Genomic DNA, 24618 nt, shown 5'->3' on the forward strand with positions numbered 1-24618 from the left:
CATGTGTGGGTTCTTAATCTCCAGAAGTTTCTTCCACCAACTCAATCCCCACTGGTTTTTGCAGCCAGAAGTTATGCAGACTTATCTTCCTGACATTGGAACCCTGGGCTGGGGCTGGGACTCCTTACCAACGACTTATTCCTCCCAAATTTATAACCACTTGATAACAATGCATATAACTTGTTCATTGCTGTGCCCAGGCATTGTGCACTTGAGCTGCACCATTAGTAGTGGCATCTGGGAAGAGAAGAGCTACAGTTGAGTCACTTCTACCACATGTGGATGTGGGACCAGCCTGTTTCTTTTCTCCACTACTCCTACCAATCTGGATGGATGTGATTTCTTTAATTCCACAGTTGTTAGACTTTCATTCAACTCAATTTCTGATGGTTCTGAGTGATGGTTGTTCTATAATTTAGTTGTAATTTTGATGTGGTTGTGCGAGGAGGTGAACCATACTTACTGAGGCCACCACTTTGACTGGAAGATCCTCAGTGAACTCTTATTCACCTTCATTCAGACAACATGTATCTTACTCAAGAAGAGACACGATTTCTAACCTCCAACTAGAAGAGCTTCTTTTCTACCCCTCCCCTACTTCTTACCAACTGAAATTCATCATTCTTTTTCATAGCAGTTTGCCTTTTAATATATCCAGTTACTCTCAACAGTAAAAGTTTCTTGAAGAAAGCTCTATAAATGTTCAATCTGAGGTGCATACTAAGTCTACCACATATGATATCTAATAGGAATAAATAATATAAAAGAATGGATGATAAGATATTCCCTGGTCTCACCAGTTTAAGTGTTCTCTTTAATCTGAACTCCTCTGGAAACTACCTTTTACAGGCTGTGGCAGAAGTAAGGCCTGCTTGAGTGTGGTTGGTAGATTAATAATACGAGTGTCATAATTTATCATTTTAACTTGAACATTTCACCTAAAATGTCATATGGTGTGCTTGAGTGTGATATTTTGTTACAGAATTACATGCTTATGATTTTGTAACAAACAGGGGCATTATTTGTGCCCAACCCTCTACATTACTTACTATTTCATATAATATGCTTATGCTTTGTCTCCGGAACTACAGTTTAAGCTTTTCAAGGACAAGCTTAATTCTCATTCTTTGACTTCACATGCTGCCCAGCAAATCGCTTTAGGTTGATCTTTAATTGATGAACATGAAAAATGAGCAGTTTGGAGGAATGTCCTTGAGAAAGAAAATGAGGGGAGAAAAGCAAAGAAGGGGCGCCTATGCATTAATATCTGTTTATGAGAACTACAATCAGCCAGTATTTCAAAGCCTTGGAAGACACTGACGCTCTTTTTTTAAAGAAGTGTGTAAAGACCTCACTGATGTCTTTAGAGCCCATTAGCGGGGGGGCGGGGGGGGGGGCCGGGGGGAGACCCCGAGAGCAGCTGGAGGCGCTAGGACTAGATGGAGGTGGCTCTAGCCTGCCCGCTGTCCTATGACCGACAGGGGGAGCTCTGCCGAGCACCGCCCCTCCCTGCCCCACCCCGCCCCGCGCGCCCCACGGGCCCTCCCGCCTCCTGGCTCCCCGCCCGCCTCAGGTCGAAGGCTGGTCCTCCGCGGGCTCCTGACCCGCAGCTTACTCGCCGCCCCGCCCCACCAGGCTTTGCCGCGGGACGGTAACGGTTACGAAGCACTTTCTCGCCGCGATTTCTGCTTAGTCATTGTCTTCCAGGAAACGGCTCTCAGTTGGAAGTCAACTCTCCTGCGGGGGCCGCAGTAGCAGGAACCGCCTCCACCAGCGCGTCCTTCCCGGGCCGCTGCTCCGCCGGCGCTGCCTGGCCTCCCTCGGCCCGAGCGCAGGCCGACATCCCGCCGCGTGGGGCGGGCAGCCTCGCGCCCAGCTTTTCGGCTTCGGACACTCTGTCTACGGGGGTTCCTTCTTCCCCGCCTGCGGCCCCATCACCGCCCGGTCCCCTTCGTCGGCCGCTGCCATGGGCACCGACAGCCGCGCGGCGAGGGCGCTCCTGGCTAGGGCCCGCACCCTGCACCTGCAGACAGGGAACCTGCTGAACTGGGGCCGCCTGCGGAAGAAGTGCCCGTCCACGCACAGCGAGGAGGTGAGGGTGGACGAGCGTGGTCTGCGGAGACGCGCAGCTCCTGGGCCAGGCCTCGGGCTGGGCTGGGCTGGGCGTCTCGGAAAGGCCCGGGCGGGCGGGCGGGCTCCGCGCGCCGGAGGGGGCTGGGGCCTCTGTCGGAGCGACTTTGTATCCAAAGCTGCTACTGGGGGCAACGGGTCTTGAAAAACTTGGCAGGTGCAACTTCATACCTCCATTCGTGTGTATGGCTGATCTCCAAACTCTCAAAGGTATCGGATTCTTCTCCCTGGCTAGAGGGTCAGAGAAGGCCAGTACATCGCTCGGTCTCGCCCCGCTTCCCACAACGAGCTCAGGTGAAAAATAGTTGAGAGATTAGTTTTTGAAGAATTCAGGTTAAGTAACAGTAGTGGTAATAATCCACTTGGCTTTTAGGATGTTAACAGTAGTTTCTCTGTTGTTGTGAAGCAAATGACTAAACACTCAAATTTGCTTTGAAACAAAGTATACTAGTATATTTTTTCTTGCCAGAGATTATTCTTGTTTTACTTGCCAAAAAACTAATCACTAGTTTGAAGGTGGCAGAGGTTAATCTGGAATCATACACTTGTTACCTAGCTGAGCGTACAATCATTGACGCTGCACAATTAATTGCAGAGGCATATTGGTGGTATGGGACAATGTCAGTATTAAAAAAATAACAATAAATAAAACTTTAAATTAGGAGCTCCATGACTTTAGGAAAGTTACACTGACTTTGTAGCTTTAAAGTTGGATAATGTCTTCATCAGCAGGTCGTTGTATTAAAATATTTGTGGAAACATTCTCCATAAAGTCATTTTTATCTCCCTTATTTTCTGGTTCAATCAGAAATATTATTTCAGTAATTTTTTATTTTTAGTTATAGTTTACATATATTAATTTCAGGTGTACAACATAGTGATTAGACATTTATGGAACTTACGAAGTGATCACCCTGATAATTCTAGTACCCATCTGACACCATACAGATAAAAACAAATCTTGATTAAAAGAAAAAATGTCCTAAATTATACAACACGATATTATCAGCTGTGTTCCTAGGCAGTTTCTGCTCTTTATTTAAGATGTTGGTGATTATACAGCAGCACATGGCATCCCTCTGAGTATGCGCTGGGTCTGATGCTGGGAGTGACAACCCAGCCAGAGATGAGAACTCTTGGTGGTAACTTTAATAGGAATCAGAATCCTGTACCATATTCTGTGTCCAGGTTCCAGCTCAATTTGTATGTATGGTTTTGTTCAAACAACTCCACTTGGACTGTTTCTCCCAAAAATAAATGTTTCTAAATTTACTTCTAGACCTTTCATTTCCTTCAGTATTTCTGGCTCAGTACATCATTTTGCATGTATATTGGTAATATTGGGTGAAAGTTTCTCTTATCTCACTATAACACACTCTAGAGTGGTGACTTTCAGTATTTTTACTGCAAACCCAGTAAGAAATGCATTTATCTTGCATAAAAGTGTAATAGACCTGTCAGAGTGACTTTGTATCCAAAGCTGCTACTGGGGGCAATGGGTCTTGAAAAACTTGGCAGGTGCAACTTCACCTGGAGTGATACCTCCATTCGTGTTAGTGATTAGACATCTATGTAACTTATGAAGTGATCACCCTGATAATTACTATTTAGCTATAAAAGCATAGTATCTAACCATTCTTATATACTATGTATTCTGATTTTTTCCTATTATTTTAATTTTAAAAACTTTATTTCTCAGTGCAGTTATGATAGTTATCTTTTAATACACTTAATGCAGTTTGAGGACTATAACATCTCACATTTTTTTTTAATTTCTTATTTTTTTATTTATTTATTTTTTAGAGAGGGAAGGGAGGGAGCTAGAGAGAGAGAGAGAAACATCAATGTGCGGTTGCTGGGGGTTATAGCCTGCAACCCAGGAAGGTACCCTGGCTGGGAATTGAACCTGGGACATTTTGGTTCCCAGCCCGCGCTCAATCCACTGAGCTACGCCAGCCAGGGCACATCTCACATTTTTAAAAACATCTTTCAAAAGACTAAATCTAGTTTGTGTGATTTTTAGCAGGTGCAGCATAAAAGGGAAAAAACTAAACAAATTAGAAAATATTTGAGGAACACTTGACATATGGCAGCATATTATAGGGAAATATGTATGTTTTGTTTCCATGTGAAAAAGAACTGTAGTAATCAGGGATATGCTACTGAAACAGTTTAACCTCATTGAATAAAGCAACTGAATAAAACAGTCATTATTGAAAAAATTTGCACATTGAGTAGAAAATTTAATTGACTTTTCTAAAAGTTTTCTTCTAGTTTTAATATTTCGTTGTTTGTTTTTATTTTGTGATCTCTGCCCAGATGTTTGGTTACACTGGAATTTTATGAAATCAGATTTTGTTTTTTAAATGTGCCATGATAGGACTGTTTTGCCCAGTCCTTTGTTATAAAGGTAGTTGACCAGTTGAATAATATGCTATTTTTAAAACTCTTATACAACCACAGATTTAGTGATACACTATATTACAATGATACTTATCTGCTGTGACTGTATGTGTTAAGAATGAAGAAATCAAAGAACAAAAAAGTACAAGGTTAATGTTTAGTCAATACAGATAACATGTAAAAGATTAAAAATCACTAGGTTTGTGATATAGTCAGTGAATTTCTCCTGTTATTGTAACATTGGACTGTTCTATGATTTAGCCTGAAATTTTTCAGAGTCCAATATTAAGTAAAGAAATGGTTTCTAGAAGGGGATGAATACACAAAACCCAGGAAAGCCTTAAGTATGCAAATAAGCCATCTTTTCAAAGGAAAATTTCATTGAATTCTTCCATGATTTGAACCAAAGCACTCCTGATAGAATCGTTAACTTCCAGTCCATCCTGCTGCCTCAACTTTGACTAATTTTTAAAAGAATATTGGCTTGTAATTCTGTCTGGAATGATTATCAACTAATTTTTATCTACTGACTTAAGTTTGATTATAAATATATTTCTGTTACAATAGACCTTGTAAATACAATTCATGTGGGTTACTGTATTGTTGTGGATTGTAAAAACCTAGGTGATTGAGCTGTTCAATTGATAAACCAGTTACCCCTCATAATTATCTGTATTAAGATATATGCAATAAAGTGCTTATATCAGTTTTTAACGTAAGTGGTCATAGATCAGATAGTTCAGAACTTTAGTCTGTTATTGCTATTAGGAAAGTGCTTGCGCAATTCAGGGCCTTGCTTCTAACTACTCATTTGTTTTTTTCATTGATCACAGAATGCAGAGCACTATGCCCTTGGATATTTATAAGGCATTGATTTCAAACTGGTAGTGTTGACCATTTGTAGTCAAAAATCAGTGACTTAGGGAGCAGCACATTTTTTCCTAATTAATAGAAGCTATCATATCAGTACACCTGACATGTAGTGAACATAAATATTGTTCTGTAAATTTTTGTTATGTTACATGAATAAAGTCCTCACTATGTGAATGTTTGTGTTACTTTGGACCACTATCAAATAAGTTTGAAATATGCTGACATAAGAAATAAAAGAATATAAATGCCTGAATAAATTTATAACAAAATATAAGGTTAGTGTAAAAATTGTATCTGTCTATATAAGAAGACGTGGACGACAGGCTATTGGCGCACCCAAATGATGCATGCGCTGGTGTGCACGTTGGCTGGTATAAGACTGTGGAATGGTTTCCAGACTTCAGAGTACAGGCGGATTCCTTAGGATGAATGCTTATTAAATAAAAGTTCTGCCCGTATGCAGTGATTAAGCAGGTCTATTATGGGGTTCAGGAATTTAAATTTTTAATAAATACCATAAATCTGATGTAGGAGTTCCTCTGGCCACATTTAGAGAATCATTTGTTTGTCTTTGAGGAATGTAACTTAGTGGTTAATATTAATTCTAATCAGGCTGCCTGGACTTGAACTGATGTTTCTGTATTATAACCTTTATTCTTGAATTTTTTTTTGTTTCTTTATGGATATTTTCATGTCTCAAAAGTTTGCTCAAATTTTTATTGGTACAAAACACTTTAAATAGATTACTGCTTTAAGTCATTAACATTTGAGAATTAAAAGTAGGATAAAAACAGATACAAACTTATCTTTGTTGAAGAAAACTTTGTAGAACTAAAATTTTGGCTTGTATGTTATTTCCTACTGACATATTTTTCCTACTTATCAAACTTAATACATTCTTATCATAGAAATATATAAAACTATATAGAGTTTATTAACAGTTTCAAAATGCATTCTTTTTGCAGCTTCGAGATTGTATCCAAAAGACCTTGAATGAGTGGAGTTCCCAAATCAGCTCTGATTTGGTCAGGGTGAGTAAAATATGGGTCAAGAAATCATGTCATCTCAAGGGAAGGGAAGTGAGCAGGAAATTAATTTCCTCAGTTTCAACAGGGAAGTCACATAGGCAATTAGCATAAAATGTGGCCGATATGCTGAGATGGTAGTCTGACTCAGTAGGCTTAAGCATAAAACAGAAAATCTAGACTCTTCAACTAGACAAGATACTAGGGTTCTCTGTGCTTAATTCCTACCAGAGTTTCCTCACAATGTATTTTGTTCAGTTTATATTTAGCCCAACAAAAGAATATTATTAAACAATTTTGGTTGGTAAATTGCTTTGATAGAATATCACCCCAATAATATAGTCACTAGAAATAATTTTTAAAATGTGAGTTTCTACAGAAACACTAAGGAACTGTGTTTCATTAAATGTCAATATATGGCTATTATCATAAATGTGAATATACAGAATACCTGTCTGTAAACCACTCTTTGGGAGCCAACTCAGCCAAAGGCATATAACAAATTACATAGACTATTTTAAAAGAATGGAAGTTGTATGCTGGACATATTTGTTCCCCTGGGCATACTGCAAGTGTGATAACTCTAACTGCTAGACATCTGTTGATTAATGTCTACTATCTGTCTCTGTTTCTCTAAAAAGACCATCTACTCTATTTCTGCATGACTAGTAAACACTGCACGAGGCATTGTAATATGCTTAAGAATTGTGAGAAAGGCTTCACTGTTTATTTTGATTAATACTATAAATGTGAGTTAATATGTTTCTGATTAACATGTGCAAAATTTTATATTTCTCTCATAAATTATTTATTATGCATTAGAATGACTTTTACTTTCTTTTTTTAAGATTTTATTTATTTTATTTCTTAGAGGGTAAGAGAGGGAGAGAAACAATGTGTTGTTGTCGCTCATGTGCCCTCTACTGGGGACCTGGCCTGAAACCCAGGCATGTGCCCTGACTGGGAGTTGAACGGGCGACCCTTTGGTTCACAGGCTGGTGCTCAATCCACTGAGCCACACCAGCCAAGGCATTTTTTTTTTATTGTACTCAGAAAAAGTGTTTTCATTTAAAATGTTTGTGATTGATGTAGAAAGTTTTTAACGTGTCATTACCCAGAATGGATAATACTGTTTTTCATTGTTTTCTTCTAAGTAAAATTATCTACTGTACTAACGGTTCTAATTCCTTATAGGCTTCCTACCCCTCATTTATTTGTTTTTTGTTTGTTTGTTTTCACATCATGCATTCCTCTGAGTACCTGATCACAATGACATACTTTGTCTCAGAAAATTGACACATACACAGTGTCTTACCTATATTTCAGGGCCTTAGAAATCTTATGAAGCCCATTCTTTTCCAGACCTCCTGTTAAGAACCCTGTTATTTTGGGAGTTCTCTGCTTCTAAAGGGCATTAAGGGCAGTAGAAAATATATGGTAATCTGAAATATTTTAATATTTATTGTAAACATTATATGTTTATTATAGGAGTTTCCAGATGTCTTGGAATGTACTGTAGCTCATGCAGTAGAAAAGATAAATCCTGATGAAAGAGAAGAAATGAAAGTTTCTGGTAAAGTCTAGTTTTTCCAATTCATTATGTTTTATACAGTAGAAGTAATAGTAAAGTTTTGTCAGACATGGGAATAAGCCTTTCTTTGCTTCTGGTAATGAATGATTTAGTCACTAAGTGGGGAGCATATGAAGATTCTCTGAACGTAATTTTAATGTCAACTCTCGGGGTTATAGGAGGTCAGTGTTGGCTACTTCAGTGGGGTCACACTAAAACTTTACCTTGCCGTTGTTCACAACCAGTTTTTTATTTTGTTTTGTTTTTTAATCCTTACCCGAGGACACTGTTTTCATTGCTTTTAGTAAGAGAGGAGGGGAGACAGGTAAACATTGATTAGTTGCCTCTCATACACACCCAAACCCGGAACAGACCCAGGAAAATGAACTCCCAGACCAGGAATGAAACCTGTAGCCTTTTGGTTACGGGGCAATGCTCCAATCAACTGAGCCTCACCAGCCAGGGCCACAACCGTTTTTATTAATTTATATTTTGGACTTCAGAGAAGTGGGAAGATTAAGGTGGAGGAAATGGGTAGAATAAAGGGAGGTCTTCAGAAAATTGTCTACCCAAAGCAGGCATAAGCCTCCCTTCCTGGTGGGACACTGCCAGACAATGGCTGAGAGGGCCTGGCAGTAGAGGAAGAAGTCTGAGCAACAAGTTACATGAAGAGAAATAAAATACATATTATACCCACTCAACAAATGTATCAAGTGACTACTTTCAAGAGATTGTGCCAAACTCAAGGTATGACAAAATAAAAAGGTGCACTGTTCTTGCACTCAGCTTATGTCAGCATAGCACAGTGATTAAAGGCTTAAACCTGACTAGACTGAAATTCCTGGGTGTGCAGATACTGATTTGTACAATCTTGGGCTAACAAATTCTTTAATCTCTCTGAAACTCAATTTCTTTATCTACAAAATGGGGATGCATCTGTTTCACAGGCTTATTTGTAAGTGAGATGAAATTACAAAAGAAGCACTTACCACAGTGCTTGGCACAAAGTTAAGTGCTAGTGAGCAATTATTTATTACCATTTGTGGTTGTGTTGGGGTTGTCATTATTTGGAGGGAGGATGGACATGTAAGATGAGATAGGATGTTGTCTTTTGACTCAATCATAAGTACCATTTGTGGAGTTTTACTTTGTACAGGACACTGTACTTGGCATTTTTTAAATTTTATTTCTTATGAGTCTCAAAACAATTCTACAAGGTAGGTCTATCCCCATTGCACAGGTGACATTAGATAATTGTAATTTGTGTTGCAGCCAGTAAGTGGTTGAACCAGGAGTCAATCCGGGTATGCCTGACTCCAGACCCATTTCTTTCTATTAATTCCACATTGCTTTTTGTGTCAAAAAGGAAGTAAAAGCAATATATTCTCTGTGGTTGATTGCGGTTCATTATGGTTTAGATTCATCTTAGAGCTCTTACAAGTAGCCCTCAGTTCACAGAGGGCTTGATAAGGTCAAAATTCTCCCCATATGAAGAGCTTTCCTCTCTCTACTTACTTAAAAATGCCTCTTCTTTCAGAGAGAGGAGGCCATTTCAAATGGCACAAATTCATGGCCAGAGGGACTGTGGTGGGGAAGATTTTTATAGAGTATAATTATGGGAGTTAAAGTTGGACCAAAGTGCCAAAGATTGACTCACCTGGTGGAAGAACTGAACGAGCTTTTAAAAAGAGAAGTAACATGGGGAAAGCAATATATTAGGAAGATTATCTGGCAGTAGAAAGGAGAGGAGAAATAAACAAAGTGTACAAGGAATATTGATTGTATATATTGAATGCCAGGCGCTTTATATAGGGTATTTCATTAGCCTGTTTTCTGTCCATTCCCCTTTTGAATTGTCTCTCTTCCTGCTCTGCTACTGCTCCATTCATCTATATGAGTACCTTTAGATTTTTGAATAGTGAATGTACAGAAAGTAAATATAGACATGTAAACTTGAGTTGAAATCAAGCCAAAACCAAAATTCTACAAATTTAGAAAACTATTCAAAATTTTCCTGGTTAAAGCTGAAGAAAGAAATGCCAATTAATGCGGTCCTGGGTAGGTATATATTGTACCTACTAAATTAACAAATATATTTATATATTTTTAAATATTTTATTTCTTTATTTTTAGAGGAAGGGGAAGGGAGGGAGAAAGAGAGGGAGAGAAACATCACTGTGTGGTTGCCTCTCGCATGCCCCTAACTGGGGACCTGGTCCACAACCCAGGCATGTGCCCTGACTGGGGATTGAACTGGAGACCATTTGCTTCGCAGGCCAGCACTCAATCCACTGAGCCACACCAGCCACAGCAATATATATATATATATGTATATTTTAATAACATTTTTATAACATTCTGTATTGTTAGGAGAACAACTCTTAACTTTCAGTGGTCTATTAAAATCTAGGAGGTAAGTAAAATAGAACAATACTCAAAAAAGATCACATTTTTGACTCATAATTTCATTTCTAACAATTTTTCCTTGAGAAATACTTCAGCATAATGTTGAATAAAAAGTTACCAAGATGTTTATGTTAGCATTATATGTGATAACATAAACCTAAAACTAATCATAATGTACAGAAAGCAAGAAATCATTTAGTAAATTATACCCTATCAAAGTTACAGAATTATGTTCAACTATTAATAATGAAGGTTAGGGGGATAACTGGTGATGGGAGGAGACTTGACTTGGGGTGGTGAGCACATAATACAATATACAAATACTGTATTATAGAATTGTACACCTGAAACCTATATAATTTTATTAATGTCATCCCAATAAATTCAATAAAAAATTTAAAAATGATCACGTAAAATTAATTCATTAAAAGTACAGGGTACAGAATAATTTAAATAGTACTTGCTTTTGGTGGTGAGACTGTTGGCTTTTTTTTGAAGGGGTCTTTCTACTTATTTGTAGGTTTTCCTTATTTTTAGAGTAAATACATTACTGTTACAATGAAAGTTAACTAAACACTGCATAGAGATATAAAAAATATTACACAAAGGTAAACCAGACAGAAGTAGCAGTGTTAGACCCTGTTTTGTATGACCAAGAACTAGAAGGTAATGTCTAAATTTTTTTTTAAATGATTATATTTGGAAAGTGGGATTGTGGAGTTTTGTTGGGGTTTTTTTTCCAGTTTTCCTCACATTATGAGCAATTTTAATTTAGTCTATATATAGATTTTTAGCTTATTGGAGAGAATAAATAATATGTTCCATTAGTGTTTATAAAATGTACTTTTTGAGTAATAAGTTTCTATATTTATCTGACCTGCCTTCTAATAGATGGGTAATTAATGTCTTTTGTTTTGATAAACAGATATTTGTTGGCAACTAGTATATAATTTAAAAACTACAATGGAAATAAACTTTTATGTCTTAAAGTGAAAGCTATAAAATTATGTGACTAGGAATGAAGAACTAATTCATTCGGGCTTCCCTGTTATCTGAGTGTTAGCAGTGTTAATACCATACAGTAGAACATTACCCAAATGTGGTAATCAGTTCTGTTTTCTTTGTTCCCCAGCAAAACTGTTCATTGTAGGAGCAAACTCTTCATCAGCAACTAGAAATGCAGTTGACATGGGTAAGCAAAATATTGGCTTTTTATCTTTATAGTGGACTTTAAATTAGTGTAGGTATGTTAGTTATATCTTATATTCAGGTCCACACTAAAAAGAAAATGAGCTTATTCTAATTTTACCTTTTAGAGTTTTGGGCTAATTTCCTAAGGCTTCTATAGAGTCATATTCACTTAGGTAGGGTCCTGTTTAGGTATGTAGAGGGATGTGAAATATGTAACATAATTAAATGTTAACTGTATGTTTGGAGGTAGACATTCTCCTTATCATATTCTATTAATACTATAGATGAAATACCAAAACAACCACAGCAACAAGCAAGCAAAGCATTTTTATCTATTTTCAGTGCTTGGTTTAAGTTATTGTAGTATTAATAGCTATTCAGTATTTTTTTCTTTTAAAACATTCCTCCAGTATTTACATATTTTGAACACTTAAATAATTAGCTTTTTCATATAGCTGTTGAATGAACAATAATCACTAGAATGCACTCAAATTATTTTTATAGAAACTAAGAAATTATCTACCTCCATAAATATAGATTAAGACCATACATTCAATTTTTCAGAGTCTCAAGCTTATTTTTTGCTATAACTACTAATTGTGGAATATTAGGTCAGAATTCTTGCGATCATCTATAGGAGATACTAGTAGAAATAGAGAAGACGATGTTATGAAGATAAGGAAGCCACCAAAACATCCTGGGACCTAGGAAACAAGGAGGCCTGCTCCCCGAGAAAAAGGAACCTAAAGTAGCTGTGGGTTCCTTAAGAAGAGGCAGGTCAAAGAAATTTGCCTATTACGTAAACCAAGTGGATGAATGGACATACATTTTTTTAAAAGATGGAAATATTCTTAGTAACAGATAAATTATGAAACAGTAAAATAATCTGCTATATAGGAAATTAGTGAATGTATGGACAGAATTCAGTGGGATGCTTGAAGGGCATTAGAAATATTTGTTTTTATTATGTAACAAACATCTCTGCTCTTTATGTTTTGTTTTGTTTTTTATTTTTTGGTGTTTTTTTTTGCATCAGCCTGTTCAGTCCTTGGAATTGCACAGCTGGATTCTGTGATTATTGCTTCACCTCCTACTGAAGATGGAGTTAATCTTTCCTTGGAGCATTTGCAGCCTTATTGGGAAGAATTAGAAAACTTAGTTCAGAATAAAAAGATTGTTGCTATAGGTACCTCGGATCTAGACAAAACACAGTTGGAACAGCTGTATCAGTGGGCCCAGGTAAAGGACCTCGGGATCACGGGCACTCCGGGGAGGCCCGTCTTCTACCATCTTTGCTGTACACTTTTGAGCGTCACGCACATAGTGGGCACTCGCTGTGGGCTGACTCTTCCACATGAGGCAGGCTTTATATACAGCACTGGTTTTTTTTCTCAAATATGTGTCTAATTGAACTTATTATTACTTTCATTTATAATGAGTAACAACATTAGAAAATGTGTATCGAAGCATTCATAGCCAAATGAATTATGTCTGTTTCCTTCGGTTTTACTTATGTGATAAAAATACTACATTTTTCTTTACATATTGTTGGGTCATGGTTCTGATTTCCTAAGTAAGGGGATATAATCTATAACAAGTATTTTGCTGACTGTTACTTAAAGATATATAAGATTTAGTTCATACAACTCGATAATGGAGTGGGCGTTGTCGATTAATCCCCACCACTCTCTGGCCTAATAATGTACAAATTAGGGAGGTTGCCTCCTAGTATTTTACCTTTACTCTCTGTGTCCCTCTTTATTCCTTGTACTTCATTTGCAGCCTGCCCATTTCAGAGCTTTCAGTTTCTGAGGGATAGGAAGACCCTAGAGAAAGTGTTATTATCTCTTCTCCCTTTGACTTGGTGGTAGCTGGAATGTGGCTAAGATCCTGCTGGCAAGAGCTGGGTGATCCAGAATGAACCTATAAATTGACCAGAGGAGCTATTAGAAATTATCTTATTTTTCCTCTCTTTTTCAAAATGTGTCTGATTAATAACCATAGTCTATGTTTTAACATTAAATGTACTTATCGTTTGTGTTTGATCCTCTACCTTTAAGGCTTATTCCTTCTGTAGTTGGAACCAGCACACTTAGAATCAGGCTTGTTTTGAGGCAGATGTGTTAGATTGAAGGTTTTAGCAGGATCCTTTTTTTTGTTTTTCACCCTCACCCAAAAACATGCTTATTGATTATATAGAAAGGGGATGGGAGGGGGAGAAACATCAATTGGTTGTCTCATATGTACCCAACTGGGGACTGAAGCCACAACCTAGGCCTGTGGACCGGGAATCAGACCCACACCTTTTGGTTTACAGGACAACGCTCTAATCAGCTGAGCCACACTGGTTAGGACTACCAGGATACTTTTTAATAGTGTGGTAGTGTATTAGGTTTTCCCTCCTAGAGCTATTTTTCCTTTCCCTGTTACTACCAACATGAGTTAGAAAAGTATACATTAATATACTCATGTAAAAAGTATTTTATAAACTTTAAGCAATATAGAATGTGATATTTCATATTTTCTAAAATCAAGCCTTATATTACTATCTACTTTTAGTAGTTCTTAATTTAATGGAGATACCATGATTTTTTTTTCCATTTCTAGGTAAAACCAAATAGTAACCAAGTTAACCTTGCCTCCTGCTGTGTGATGCCACCTGATTTGACTGCATTTGCTAAACAATTTGACATCCAGCTATTGACTCACAATGATCCAAAAGGTAAGACAGATTCTTATTTATAGAATTTGATCATAAACTTTTATCTTATAAGAAGTTCTTGTTGAAATTGAATTTCTAGTTGTGTACAGTGGTAAATGTACAATGCTGTTACCTAGAACCATTCTTAATGGTTAGTGCAAAACATTTATGCCTTTGTTTTAGTTTCACAGAGCTTTAGATTTGTCTTTGTGCTGGTGGGGGAAAAGTGAAGGCGTTGCTTCCTGAACATCGGCCTATTGAGGTTTATAAATATTAAGCTACACAGAAGAGATCTTTTAAGATATTCTAAATAGTATCATATATAATTTTCTCAAGTACAGCAAAGATTGCACCAAAGAACCACTTACAGTAATCAAAGAGGATAAATATCTGGAAATAGAGGCAGATAAAATTTAATTTGAAACTTGAGCATCTTAGGGTTAGTAATTGAATAGGTATCTTATTAATCATTGCATATATGTTTGGTGCTAATCAGAAACATTTTATTAATGAGAGTGGCTGTCTGCCTTCTATAGAATAATTTCTTGTCCACTTTTACAGGACTAAGAAAGCTGAGAAGAGAGTTTACACATTATACTGTTTATTACTCTTTTCCATTCTCATCGTTTCACCATTTTGTAGGGAGAGGAGGAGGCATTCTACTTAGTAAATGCACAGGCTCTATGAAGCAGTATTTTTGGTATAGTGTTAAGTGAGAAATGTCTTGTAAAAGTTTTAAATCTCCACGTTGGAGGAAATTTTATTTTATAGATGATTCCTGGAGAAAAAATTCTTTTATTTTCATCTAAAAAGATAGCATTGTATTAGTGGTTAGATTTAGTTTCTTTAGGATGCTTATGGATAACGTCTTCAGACTTTATACCAGGGGTCCCCAGCCCCCAGGCCTTGGACCTGAACCAGTGTGCTAGGAACCCAGCCACCAGCAAAGCTTGCCTGGGCCCCACCTCCTGTCTCCCCCTCATCCATCTGCTGAAACTTCCCTGTCCTCCACGTCTTCCATGAAACCCCTCCCTGGTGCCAAAAAGGTTGGGGACCACTGCTTTATACTATTATGTTAGCCATCAGCCCCATTCTCATTTTTCACTGTTTTGTAGGAGGAGGAGGAAGACTTTGAATAGTTTTTTCCCTCAGATGTCCGACATGTTAAATGCCTCAGAGATTACCTGTAATCTTCATAACAACTGAAACTAGGCATTTTATTGATGAGGAAATAGAGCCTGGGAGTTTAAGAAACTAGCCAAGGCCACTCAGCTGGCACAGGGCAAAGTCTGAACTGGGGTCAAGGTCCTGGCTGAATTTGGAGCCTTTCCCGACTGTGCTGTACTGTCTCTCTGATTAGCCCAGCGTAGTGTAGAGCTTCATTTTTTTAAGTCATTTTAGTGAGGATTTAACGAAGAATTGCTATTGCTGATTTATTCTGTAATATAAACCCTTTAAATTTGAACCATCTGGCAATATTCTATCAACTTCCCTGTTTACTGTGGGTTAAGGGCTCTTCTGACAGTGATCATTACCAATAGCAGTTGTTACCAGCAGCTGGCAGATGAGCCCATACGCCTACCTCGCTCTGCTTGAAAAAAACTCCATACTTTTTCTAGTAGGAAAGAAAATAGGAAAAGGCTAATGTGTCTAGTATATTATCTAAATGTTGGCATGTGGATTATATGCTAATACATCACATAGCTGATAGCAAAATATAGTGCATATGTAGATGAGATAAGGAATTTAATCCTTTTTTGTATGCTTTTGTTGTATTGATATAATTTAACACTTTGAATGTTTCCATTTTAATTTTAATTCTAAATCCTTTGATTAGAATGTATAGGTTAATTCTTCACATGCCATTAATGAGCTTTCATACACTTTGATCTATAAATGAAGCAATTCTTATGTTTGTTGTGTTTACTGATTCTAAGGAGTCAAGGAATAGCATAATTCTTTGATTTTATGTTGTTGACATAAGAAACGTCCAAACCCGTAGAGAACTTTTATAAGTTTACTGAGAAAAACTTATGACAATGCCAGGGAGCAAGATCTCAAATACTCCTGAGAACGACAGTTTGCAGCTTCTCTTCCCCATTTGGAATTCAGGAGGGAACATGAAGGAGTACTAACAGTGGGAGAAAGCAAGGTGGGGATTGGATTACAGGATAGGTGACAAGATTATATGCCCTCTTGAGGGTGGTTAGGCTTCCAAGGGTCTGAAAAGGAGGCATTTCAAAGATGTGATAACCTAGATGCACAAATATAATGGGCAGGGCTTGCATAAGGCAAAAATAAATTTTTTACTAAAGAAGTTACATGCCTGGGTGTGGCTACCCACCATGACCTGTCCAGTTAGGAATTTATGAGCTTTTACCTCATCCTAGGAGGTTACCTTTAGTTAGATTTAGTACAGGGTCCCTTTTTTGTCCACAGTGTCCAATGATTTGTTTTTTAAGTCATCAAGTTATAAAACATTTAACTGTACTTGTCATCTAAAATATAATTTTGTTTGTAAATCCTCTAAAACCCTACCTTTGCTCTAAACTAGCCTTATTCCTCAGGAAGCATTTATTTTCCAATACTCTTTGTCCTTAGAAGTTGTGGTAATAGTTTAACTACAGTCAGGATAAAATTGTGAAGTAGGATCTTTCCCTTTATTATTTGCTTTTCTGTTCCCCTCACTCCCATTAAATCTAATCTGTATTATGCTTTCTTCCCTCTTCAGGACTATCTGATAAACAAATCCATGTTAATGTTACTTCTCCAAAGAGACATTTGCATTCTGTTTAAGAAAATATTTACTAGCTGGGTGATCTTGGTTAAGTTGTCCAACCTCTCTGCCTTGGTATCCCCCTGTAAAGGGGGATAATATCCCCCCTATCTCATAGGGTCAACATATGGATTCAGTGAGTTAATGCATGTAAAGTACTCAGAAAAGTGCCTGGCACAGAATAATAGATAACATTTACTGAGAGTTTACCATTGATGCTCGTCAAATATCACAGCAGTTCATGTGGTGCAAGCATGTCTTTTAGTGCTCCCAAGTCATGGTGGTCACCTGATATCTAACTGCATGGTTGGTTCTGACCCTGGTGGAATCTTTTCATATTGATTGATTGATTCAACAGACACCTCCTATGTGCCAGGCATTGTTTCTAAGTACTAGATACATAGAACCATCAGACGAATCCCAACAACCCTCACAGAATTTATTTTCTAATGGGAGGAGACAAGCAATAATACAAACGTTAAATGTGATAAATAATGGTATATGCTGTGGAGAAAAGTTGGCTGAGGAAGAAGAGTGCCCAGACTAGGGATTGTTGTTCTACATTAGGTGGTCAGGGAGGCCTCCCTGCTAAATTGATGGTAATCCGAGACCTGCAAGAAGGGAGAGCCCTGTGAGTGTCTGGAAACAGAGTGTTTAGGAAAGAGGGGGCAGCTGATGCAAAGCCTCCCAGGTGTCAATGTGCTTGGGGATTCCAGGATACAGCTCTGTGTCACTGGAGAAGAGGAAGCGAGGAGGGGGTGGTACACCAGAGCAATAGTGGAGGGCTTGGATATGAATGTGGAATTAGAAAATAGTGATTTCATCAAAGAGATGCAAATGAAAAGATCACCATTGGCAAAGATTCTTTAAGTGATTGCTGGTGCTCCTGAGGGTAGCGTAAGATTTTAACATTATCAACTGCTGGTGGAAGTGTAAAGGATGGCCTTTCTGGAAAGCAACTGGCAACATGCTATGTATCTAGTCTTCAAAATGTACTTATACGTTGGCCTTGTCATTCCATAGCCAAGAATGCATTTTAAGAATGTTCATTATAGCATTATTTTTACTAGCAAAATATTAGGAAAAAAACCTAATTTTTTGGCCAACAATAAAGAAATGTATAAATTATGGTATCTATATAATGTAATATTGAGGAAATTGTTAAAAATGATGCTTCCATGAAATATTTAATTTCATGGGAAATATTCATAAGTGGAAAAAAATAAGTAAATTAGGCTACACCTCCAGTATGATTTTTAGTTTTTAAGATACTGAGATAGATAGGTATAGGGAAAAAGTTGGAAAAAATACAAAGCAGTAGAAATGGGCTGTCTCCAGTTGACAGGATAATGAGTAACTGTTTTTTTCTTCTTTCTATTGTACTTTCCTGTATCTTGCCTAGCATTAGAATCACCTGAAGATCTTCAAAAAATACAAATATCCAGGCTCCATTTACTAGAAGTTGTGAGTTAAATAGTCTGAGGTACAGGTACAGATCCTTTGTGAAGAACTGCCTGGGTCTTTCTGACATTCTGGTTCAGTTTCACAGCACTCACTGAAGACAAGCATATTTTAGATTCAGTTTTGAGGTGTTTTGTTGTATTTGAATGCTTACCTCCATAGTAAAGGGCTTTTGTTTTTGAATTTAACTCTGGGTTTTTATTTATTGTTGTTTGTTTGTTTAAGAACTGCTTTCTGAAGCAAGTTTCCAAGAAGCTCTTCAGGAAAGCATCCCCGGCAGTCAAGCACATGAGTGGGTGCCACTGTGGCTGCTGCGCTACTCAGTCATTGTTAAAAGCAGAGGAATTATCAAATCCAAAGGCTACATCTTACAAGCTAAAAGGAGAGGTTCTTAACTATGACTTAGGATCATAACCGACTGACTTGTATTTTCCCTGAATGTAAGATACAGTTGAGATGTGTAAAGCTCCAATTACTGTGTTGTTGTTGAGGCAGATAGTCGTTAGTTACCTATTTGACATGCTACCTGTCATGTTTTGAATACTTCTCTTGCCTCCTATCAGTTCACTCACAGGAACCCTCTGTATTCTTTTCATTAAACTATTGTTTTCTAATTGAAATTATCTACAAAGAAAATATTTGTAATATATTTTTCCTTTATTTTTATGACTAACAGAAATCAAGAAAATGTGTTGTTAAATATATTTTGGCCTAGGCATCAGGGGAATGTATATATGTATTTTTTATTTCCAAAATATTCATGGCTTCCTACTCGATAGTATAACTAAGCAATTTGGTTACAATTGTTAAAACTGAAATACCGGGAGATATTTTTCCTTGTGTTAAGATGATTATATCTCAGAGTAACTGGAGTAGCTGGGATCTACTAGTAGTATAAATAAAATTCATTTCTTCAGTATACGGATAAAAACAAATTTTTTGTTTACTTAGTAACTTAATAACCTTGCTTGCAGTTTACGTATAATGATTTAACCTCATATTCTTGTGCCATACTTTCTCTTGCTATTATTTAGAAAGACAAACCAAAGTAAACCTAAAAAGGAGACTAGGAACTTCAAAATTATTGTTTGGAGGTTTTATACAAGCAGCTATTATCACCTGCAGATTCTTTTTAATTCTTGATTCATCCTTGATATTTTGCTGTTCACTTAAGAACATCTAATAATTGTTGAGCACTTACCATGTGCTGGGTGCTGCAGGCTCTGGAGAGAGGAGGGAGCATGGGATTGGGGGGAATTAAGATTAGTTGTTAAATACGTGGTATCTGTTCCCCACTAATAATGTTCCCTGCGAGGGACCACAAGCCAGAAGAGGAGTGAAAAAGTCTTTAATTTACAGCCAGTGTTGTCTATTTAGACTAGTTTGTTTGACATACGGTCTTAATTATTTAAAAGCAAAACAATATAATCAAAACTTTAGAGCTAGAAGAGACTATACATCATTTGGTATAATTCCTCATTAGTTTAAGAACCAGAAAATAGCAAATAAATAATCTGTGACCTATTGAAATATACTATACATCTCAATTCTATAAATTTGAAAAATTCTTTAAAAATCTCTTGTATCTCAATCAATACTTTTAAACCATGTATTTTAATATATGGTTTATAAAACTATATGTATATATAAACTAATATATAAAATTAATTTGCACAAGTTTTTTCAACTCAGAGAAAAGAACTGTGGTTACACATTCAAAGTAAATACACTAGATGCTTTTTCTATCATAAACCAGGTTTTATGGTTTCGTGGTTGGATAATTTGATCATTAGAATTATGTTAAATCAGACTTACGTGCTAACACTTGTTTAGACTTTAAGCTTCCTAAAGCCTTAGATAGCCCTTATTAATTGCAAGTAATGTTATTAAATGTATATAGTTAACTTTTTTATTTGGAAATGTACAACATTTTTCATATAAAATAAGTCTTTAAACGCTCATTTTAATTTAAGCCTCTATACAGTGAGTTGGTCGAGATATTTTATGAAGGAATTTTAATATCACATTTACTGCTTTTTAAACCCTGGACTTAAAAAAATAGATTGTTTGAAGGGTTATTTTGAAAATGGGGGAAAAAATTTATGTTACTAGTGTTACCCAACCTTAAAAGAAGCTTTTCTGTGTTCTTCTCCCCCTCACTCCTGACGAAGATTAAAGATTCATTTGTGTAGGGGATCATGTATGGAATTTTTAAATGAGTTTTTGTTTATTTCACTTCTGTACTTTTAATTTCTATTATTGAATAACCATTTTTTAAAAAACTAATTTTTAAGGCTATATAATTGTCCAAGCTGATGTTGACATCTTTTTGTGTGTGTATATGAACTATCAGAAAATAGTGAATACTTTTCAGATATTTAAGAACTTAATGTTTAAGAAGCCATAAAATAAAGAACAGTAATTCTACCAAATAGTTGCTTAGGGCTGAAAGCTAACTTATCAATAGTGTCTATAACAAATGTTTTCTGGGGAGATGTATATCCAGTGGACCAAGGTAGAAAGAATTTATGTAATTGTTTTTTTTAGTAAAACATGAGAAAAAAACCCTGCAGCTGATTATTACATTTCCAAAATACACTGGAGCCTTACTTTAACAAAAGTACTGTAACTTGGAGTCTGTTCTGTGATAAGTATATCTTGAATTCTTAACCAAGAAACTGTAGTCAGTCACCAGAAGGACCAAGGCGTCTTACAAAACATGTTCGTGTGGTATAAATTCCGAAGCCTTCTTGTGCCAGTAAGCTAGTAGAGTATTCATTTTGGAATTACCCATGCTAGAGCTTGAGTCACAAATAATAGCTAATAATTTTTCCATTCTCAAAAAAGATAAAACAGCTAGGTGTGAAATGGAAAATGAAGTCATTCTATTTTGAACAAATGGTTCAGACTTTTCCCTGCCAGAGCCAAGTAGTAGCTGAAATAGAATCGCCATTTTCAGTGATGAAAGGTCTAAGGCTCGTTTGATTATATGTCTTTTCAGAAAAGATTTTTTAATATTTCCACCCAGCATTTTCAATATTTGGGAATGTGATTGGTATATTTATCATATATTGGCTGACAGTTCATCTTTCTGCCAGTTGTACATAGAGAAATTTGAAGTTGTTTTAATGAGAATTTAAACTATTTGTTTTTATACTCAAATATATCCACTGATATATTATGATTCCAAACCCATTTTTTTTAGTTAGCTTCCTAGTGTACCAGAACTTGTACCTGTCATTTTTCCCATAAAGTTGTTGATGAGTTATGTCAGTTTTATTTCTGAAAATAGGTAGGATAACTTTTCCCTACCAGATAATTCAACTGGTATGTGTCTGTAGTAATGCATTATAAAATATAGGCAAAATATAAAGCACTATTAACATTTATAAAATTTTAAATTTTACTCATGAGTTTAAAGTGTGTGTATATTTGAGTTGTTTCAACAGTTCAAAGCATCCTGAAACATTATGGTTTTGAACTGTTTGAACTCAAACTGAATGTAATTTGAAAATAAATTATGAATAATTTTTAAATAAAAAAGCCATAAAACTATTCATGCATTCATTCAACAGATATATCAAATGCTTACTGTGTGACAGGCACTGTGCAAGGTATTTGCAGATAAACACAGAAATGAAAAGACCAACTGTCTTCAAGGAGCATGTAGTATATTTGGTGGGGGGGAGATCTGTAAAAGAACCAGAGCAATAAAAAGCTGCATCTGTTAATAATAGCTATGGTTAGAAGGGATCGGGATTTGTGGAAGGAAGTGGGACTTGGAAGTACTATTCTAGAAGACTCTGATGAAGAAATTAGCCTCAGAGCAGGATCAGAGGAAGAGGTGCGGTGGGCATTCTGCCCAGAGGCCCTTTTTGCCTGGTTTGTAAATATGCTTTTATTGAATGATGAACAGTTTATATATATAAACTTTAGAAATTCAGAGAAAACATTTTCTTCAAGAGCTTGTGCTTACCAGATAGAAAGGAATGACTTCTGTTGAGAAGTGTAGGTAAGTTGGAAAAGTCATGTTTTATAAAGGAGACTAAAGCTTGCCCAAATCCCCTAAATGTATCAGGATATAGCTTTAAGTAGTTTCACTATCAGAAATGTCACCTTAATATGTATCCCTCAGCAATGAATAAATGTATAAAATGTCATACAAGATTTCTGTGTGTTGATTTGTTATTTTAAGAAGGTTCATATTTTACAATACATTTTACTTATTTTGACTCAGCTGTTTTCCGTTTCTGTGCTCATGGTTGATTCTTACGTCCTGCTCCATTTATGTTCACTTTTTTCTTAAGTATGCCCTTAGTAATTACCAAAGGTCTTTGAGCAGTAAACTTTTAGGTCCTGTTTGTCTGAAAAATGTCTTTATTTTTTTCTCAATTTTAAATGATCACTGGACATTACAGAATTCTAAGTTTCCAAATACTTTCCTTCAGCAACTTGAAGATAATATTTCATTGACTTACAGTATATATACTCTTGCTAATGAAAATCTGGATTTCCTTCCCTAGAACAATGTCTTCTTGTCTCCTTGCTTTTTAAATTTTTTGTTGAATTTTCAGCTTATTTTGATGAGTACAGAATTAGAAGCAGGAAAATTAAAACTGGCTGCAAAGTTTTCTCATAGCAAGAAACTTAATCATAAAAGAAAACATTAGCCCTGGCTGGTTTGGCTCAGTGGGTTGAATGCCGGCCTGCAAACGAAAGGGTCGCTCGTTCGATTCCCAGTCACATGCCTGGGTTGCAGGCCAGGTCTCCAGTAGGAGACATGTGAGAGGCAGCCACACATTGATGTTTCTCTCCCTCTCTATCTTCCTCCCTTCCCCTCTGTCTTGAAATAAATAAAATCTTTAAAAAGAAAACATTGATGACTAAATTTAATCAAAATTTAAGTCTTCTATTTTTTAAAAGACACTCTTAAGAAAATGAGAGTGCAGGCCATTGCCCTGGCTGGCGTGGCTCAGGGTTGGGTGTCATCACGCAAAATGAAAGGTCTCTGGTTTAATTCCTGGTCGGGGCACATGCCTAGGTTGCAGGTTTGGCACCTGTCAGGGCAAATGTGAGAGGCAACTAATTGCTGTTTCTCACATCGATGTCTCCCTCCCTTCCTTTTCCCTCTCTCTAAATATGCAAATATTTTTTTAAAGAAAATGCAATCAACTGAGAAGAAATATTTCCAATATACATTTCTGATAAAAAATGAATTGGACATAACTTGTTAAAATTGTACTTCAAAGTATCACCAGTTTGATTCCCAGTTAGGGCACATGCCTGGGTTGCAGGCCAGGTCCCCAGTAGGGACACATGAGAGGCAACCATACATTGATATTTCTTTCCCTCTCTTTCTCTTTCCCCTCCCTCTCTCTAAAAATAAATAGATAAAATATTTTTTTAAGTGAAAGACCACTTACAGAATGGGAGGAAATATTTACAAATCACATATCTGATAAGGATCTTATATCTAGAATGTGTAAAGGTGTCTTTTAACTTAGTAATAAGACAACCCAATAAAAAATAGTGAAAGGCTAGAGCAGATTTTTTTCAATGATAACATGAATAGCCAATAAGAACATTAATAGATGCTCAACATCTTAATCATCAGGGAAATGCACTTTAAAACTACGATAAAAATGCCACTAAAGGCCAATAGTACCAGCTGTTGGTGAGGGTGTGGAGCAAGCAGAACTCTCACATTGCTGGTGGGAACGTGAAATGGTATGATCACTATGGAAAATAACATTTCTTAAAAAATTAAATGGATGCTTACCATATGACCAGCATTTCTACTTCTATTCACCCAAGAGAAATAAAAACATATGTATAAATGTTTATAGCACTTTACTCACAATAGCTGAAAACTGGAAACAACCCAAATGCTATCAACAGTTGAATGTATAAATAAGTTGTATTATAATCATATAATGAAATACTACTCCAACTAAAAAAATAAAGTATGGTATACATGAGCTAGACATGAAAAAGTACATATTGTATTATTTCCTTTACATTAAATTTTAAAACAGACAAAATTATTCAATAGTGACTTTGCTGAGATGCAGACTCCACCCAG

General features: G+C 36.4%; 1 protein-coding gene across 1 annotated transcript; it reads left to right on the forward strand.

The window, feature by feature from the left end:
• Window positions 1-1571: 1571 nt before the first annotated feature.
• On the forward strand, window positions 1572-22703 carry GCLM (glutamate-cysteine ligase modifier subunit). The gene is made up of 7 exons (XM_045847060.1): window positions 1572-2092; window positions 6372-6437; window positions 7920-8004; window positions 11540-11599; window positions 12635-12837; window positions 14206-14320; window positions 18762-22703. The coding sequence occupies exons 1-7, from the start codon at window positions 1967-1969 to the stop codon at window positions 18929-18931; spliced, it is 825 nt and encodes a 274-aa protein (XP_045703016.1). The 5' UTR covers window positions 1572-1966; the 3' UTR covers window positions 18932-22703.
• The last annotated feature ends 1915 nt before the right edge of the window (window positions 22704-24618 follow it).

The sequence above is a fragment of the Phyllostomus hastatus genome, unplaced genomic scaffold (assembly GCF_019186645.2).
Source record: "Phyllostomus hastatus isolate PE091 unplaced genomic scaffold, TTU_PhHast_1.1 phas_contig_524, whole genome shotgun sequence".
Classification (NCBI taxonomy): domain Eukaryota; kingdom Metazoa; phylum Chordata; class Mammalia; order Chiroptera; family Phyllostomidae; genus Phyllostomus; species Phyllostomus hastatus.

Excerpts from the sequence above, each read along its gene's own strand:
- GCLM (XM_045847060.1), top strand. The coding sequence starts at position 1,967 with ATGGGCACCGACAGCCGCGCGGCGAGGGCGCTCCTGGCTAGGGCCCGC. Across the intron at positions 6,438-7,919 it reads TCAGCTCTGATTTGGTCAGG|GAGTTTCCAGATGTCTTGGA; the intron begins GTGAGTAAAATA and ends TGTTTATTATAG. Across the intron at positions 8,005-11,539 it reads AGAAGAAATGAAAGTTTCTG|CAAAACTGTTCATTGTAGGA; the intron begins GTAAAGTCTAGT and ends TTTGTTCCCCAG.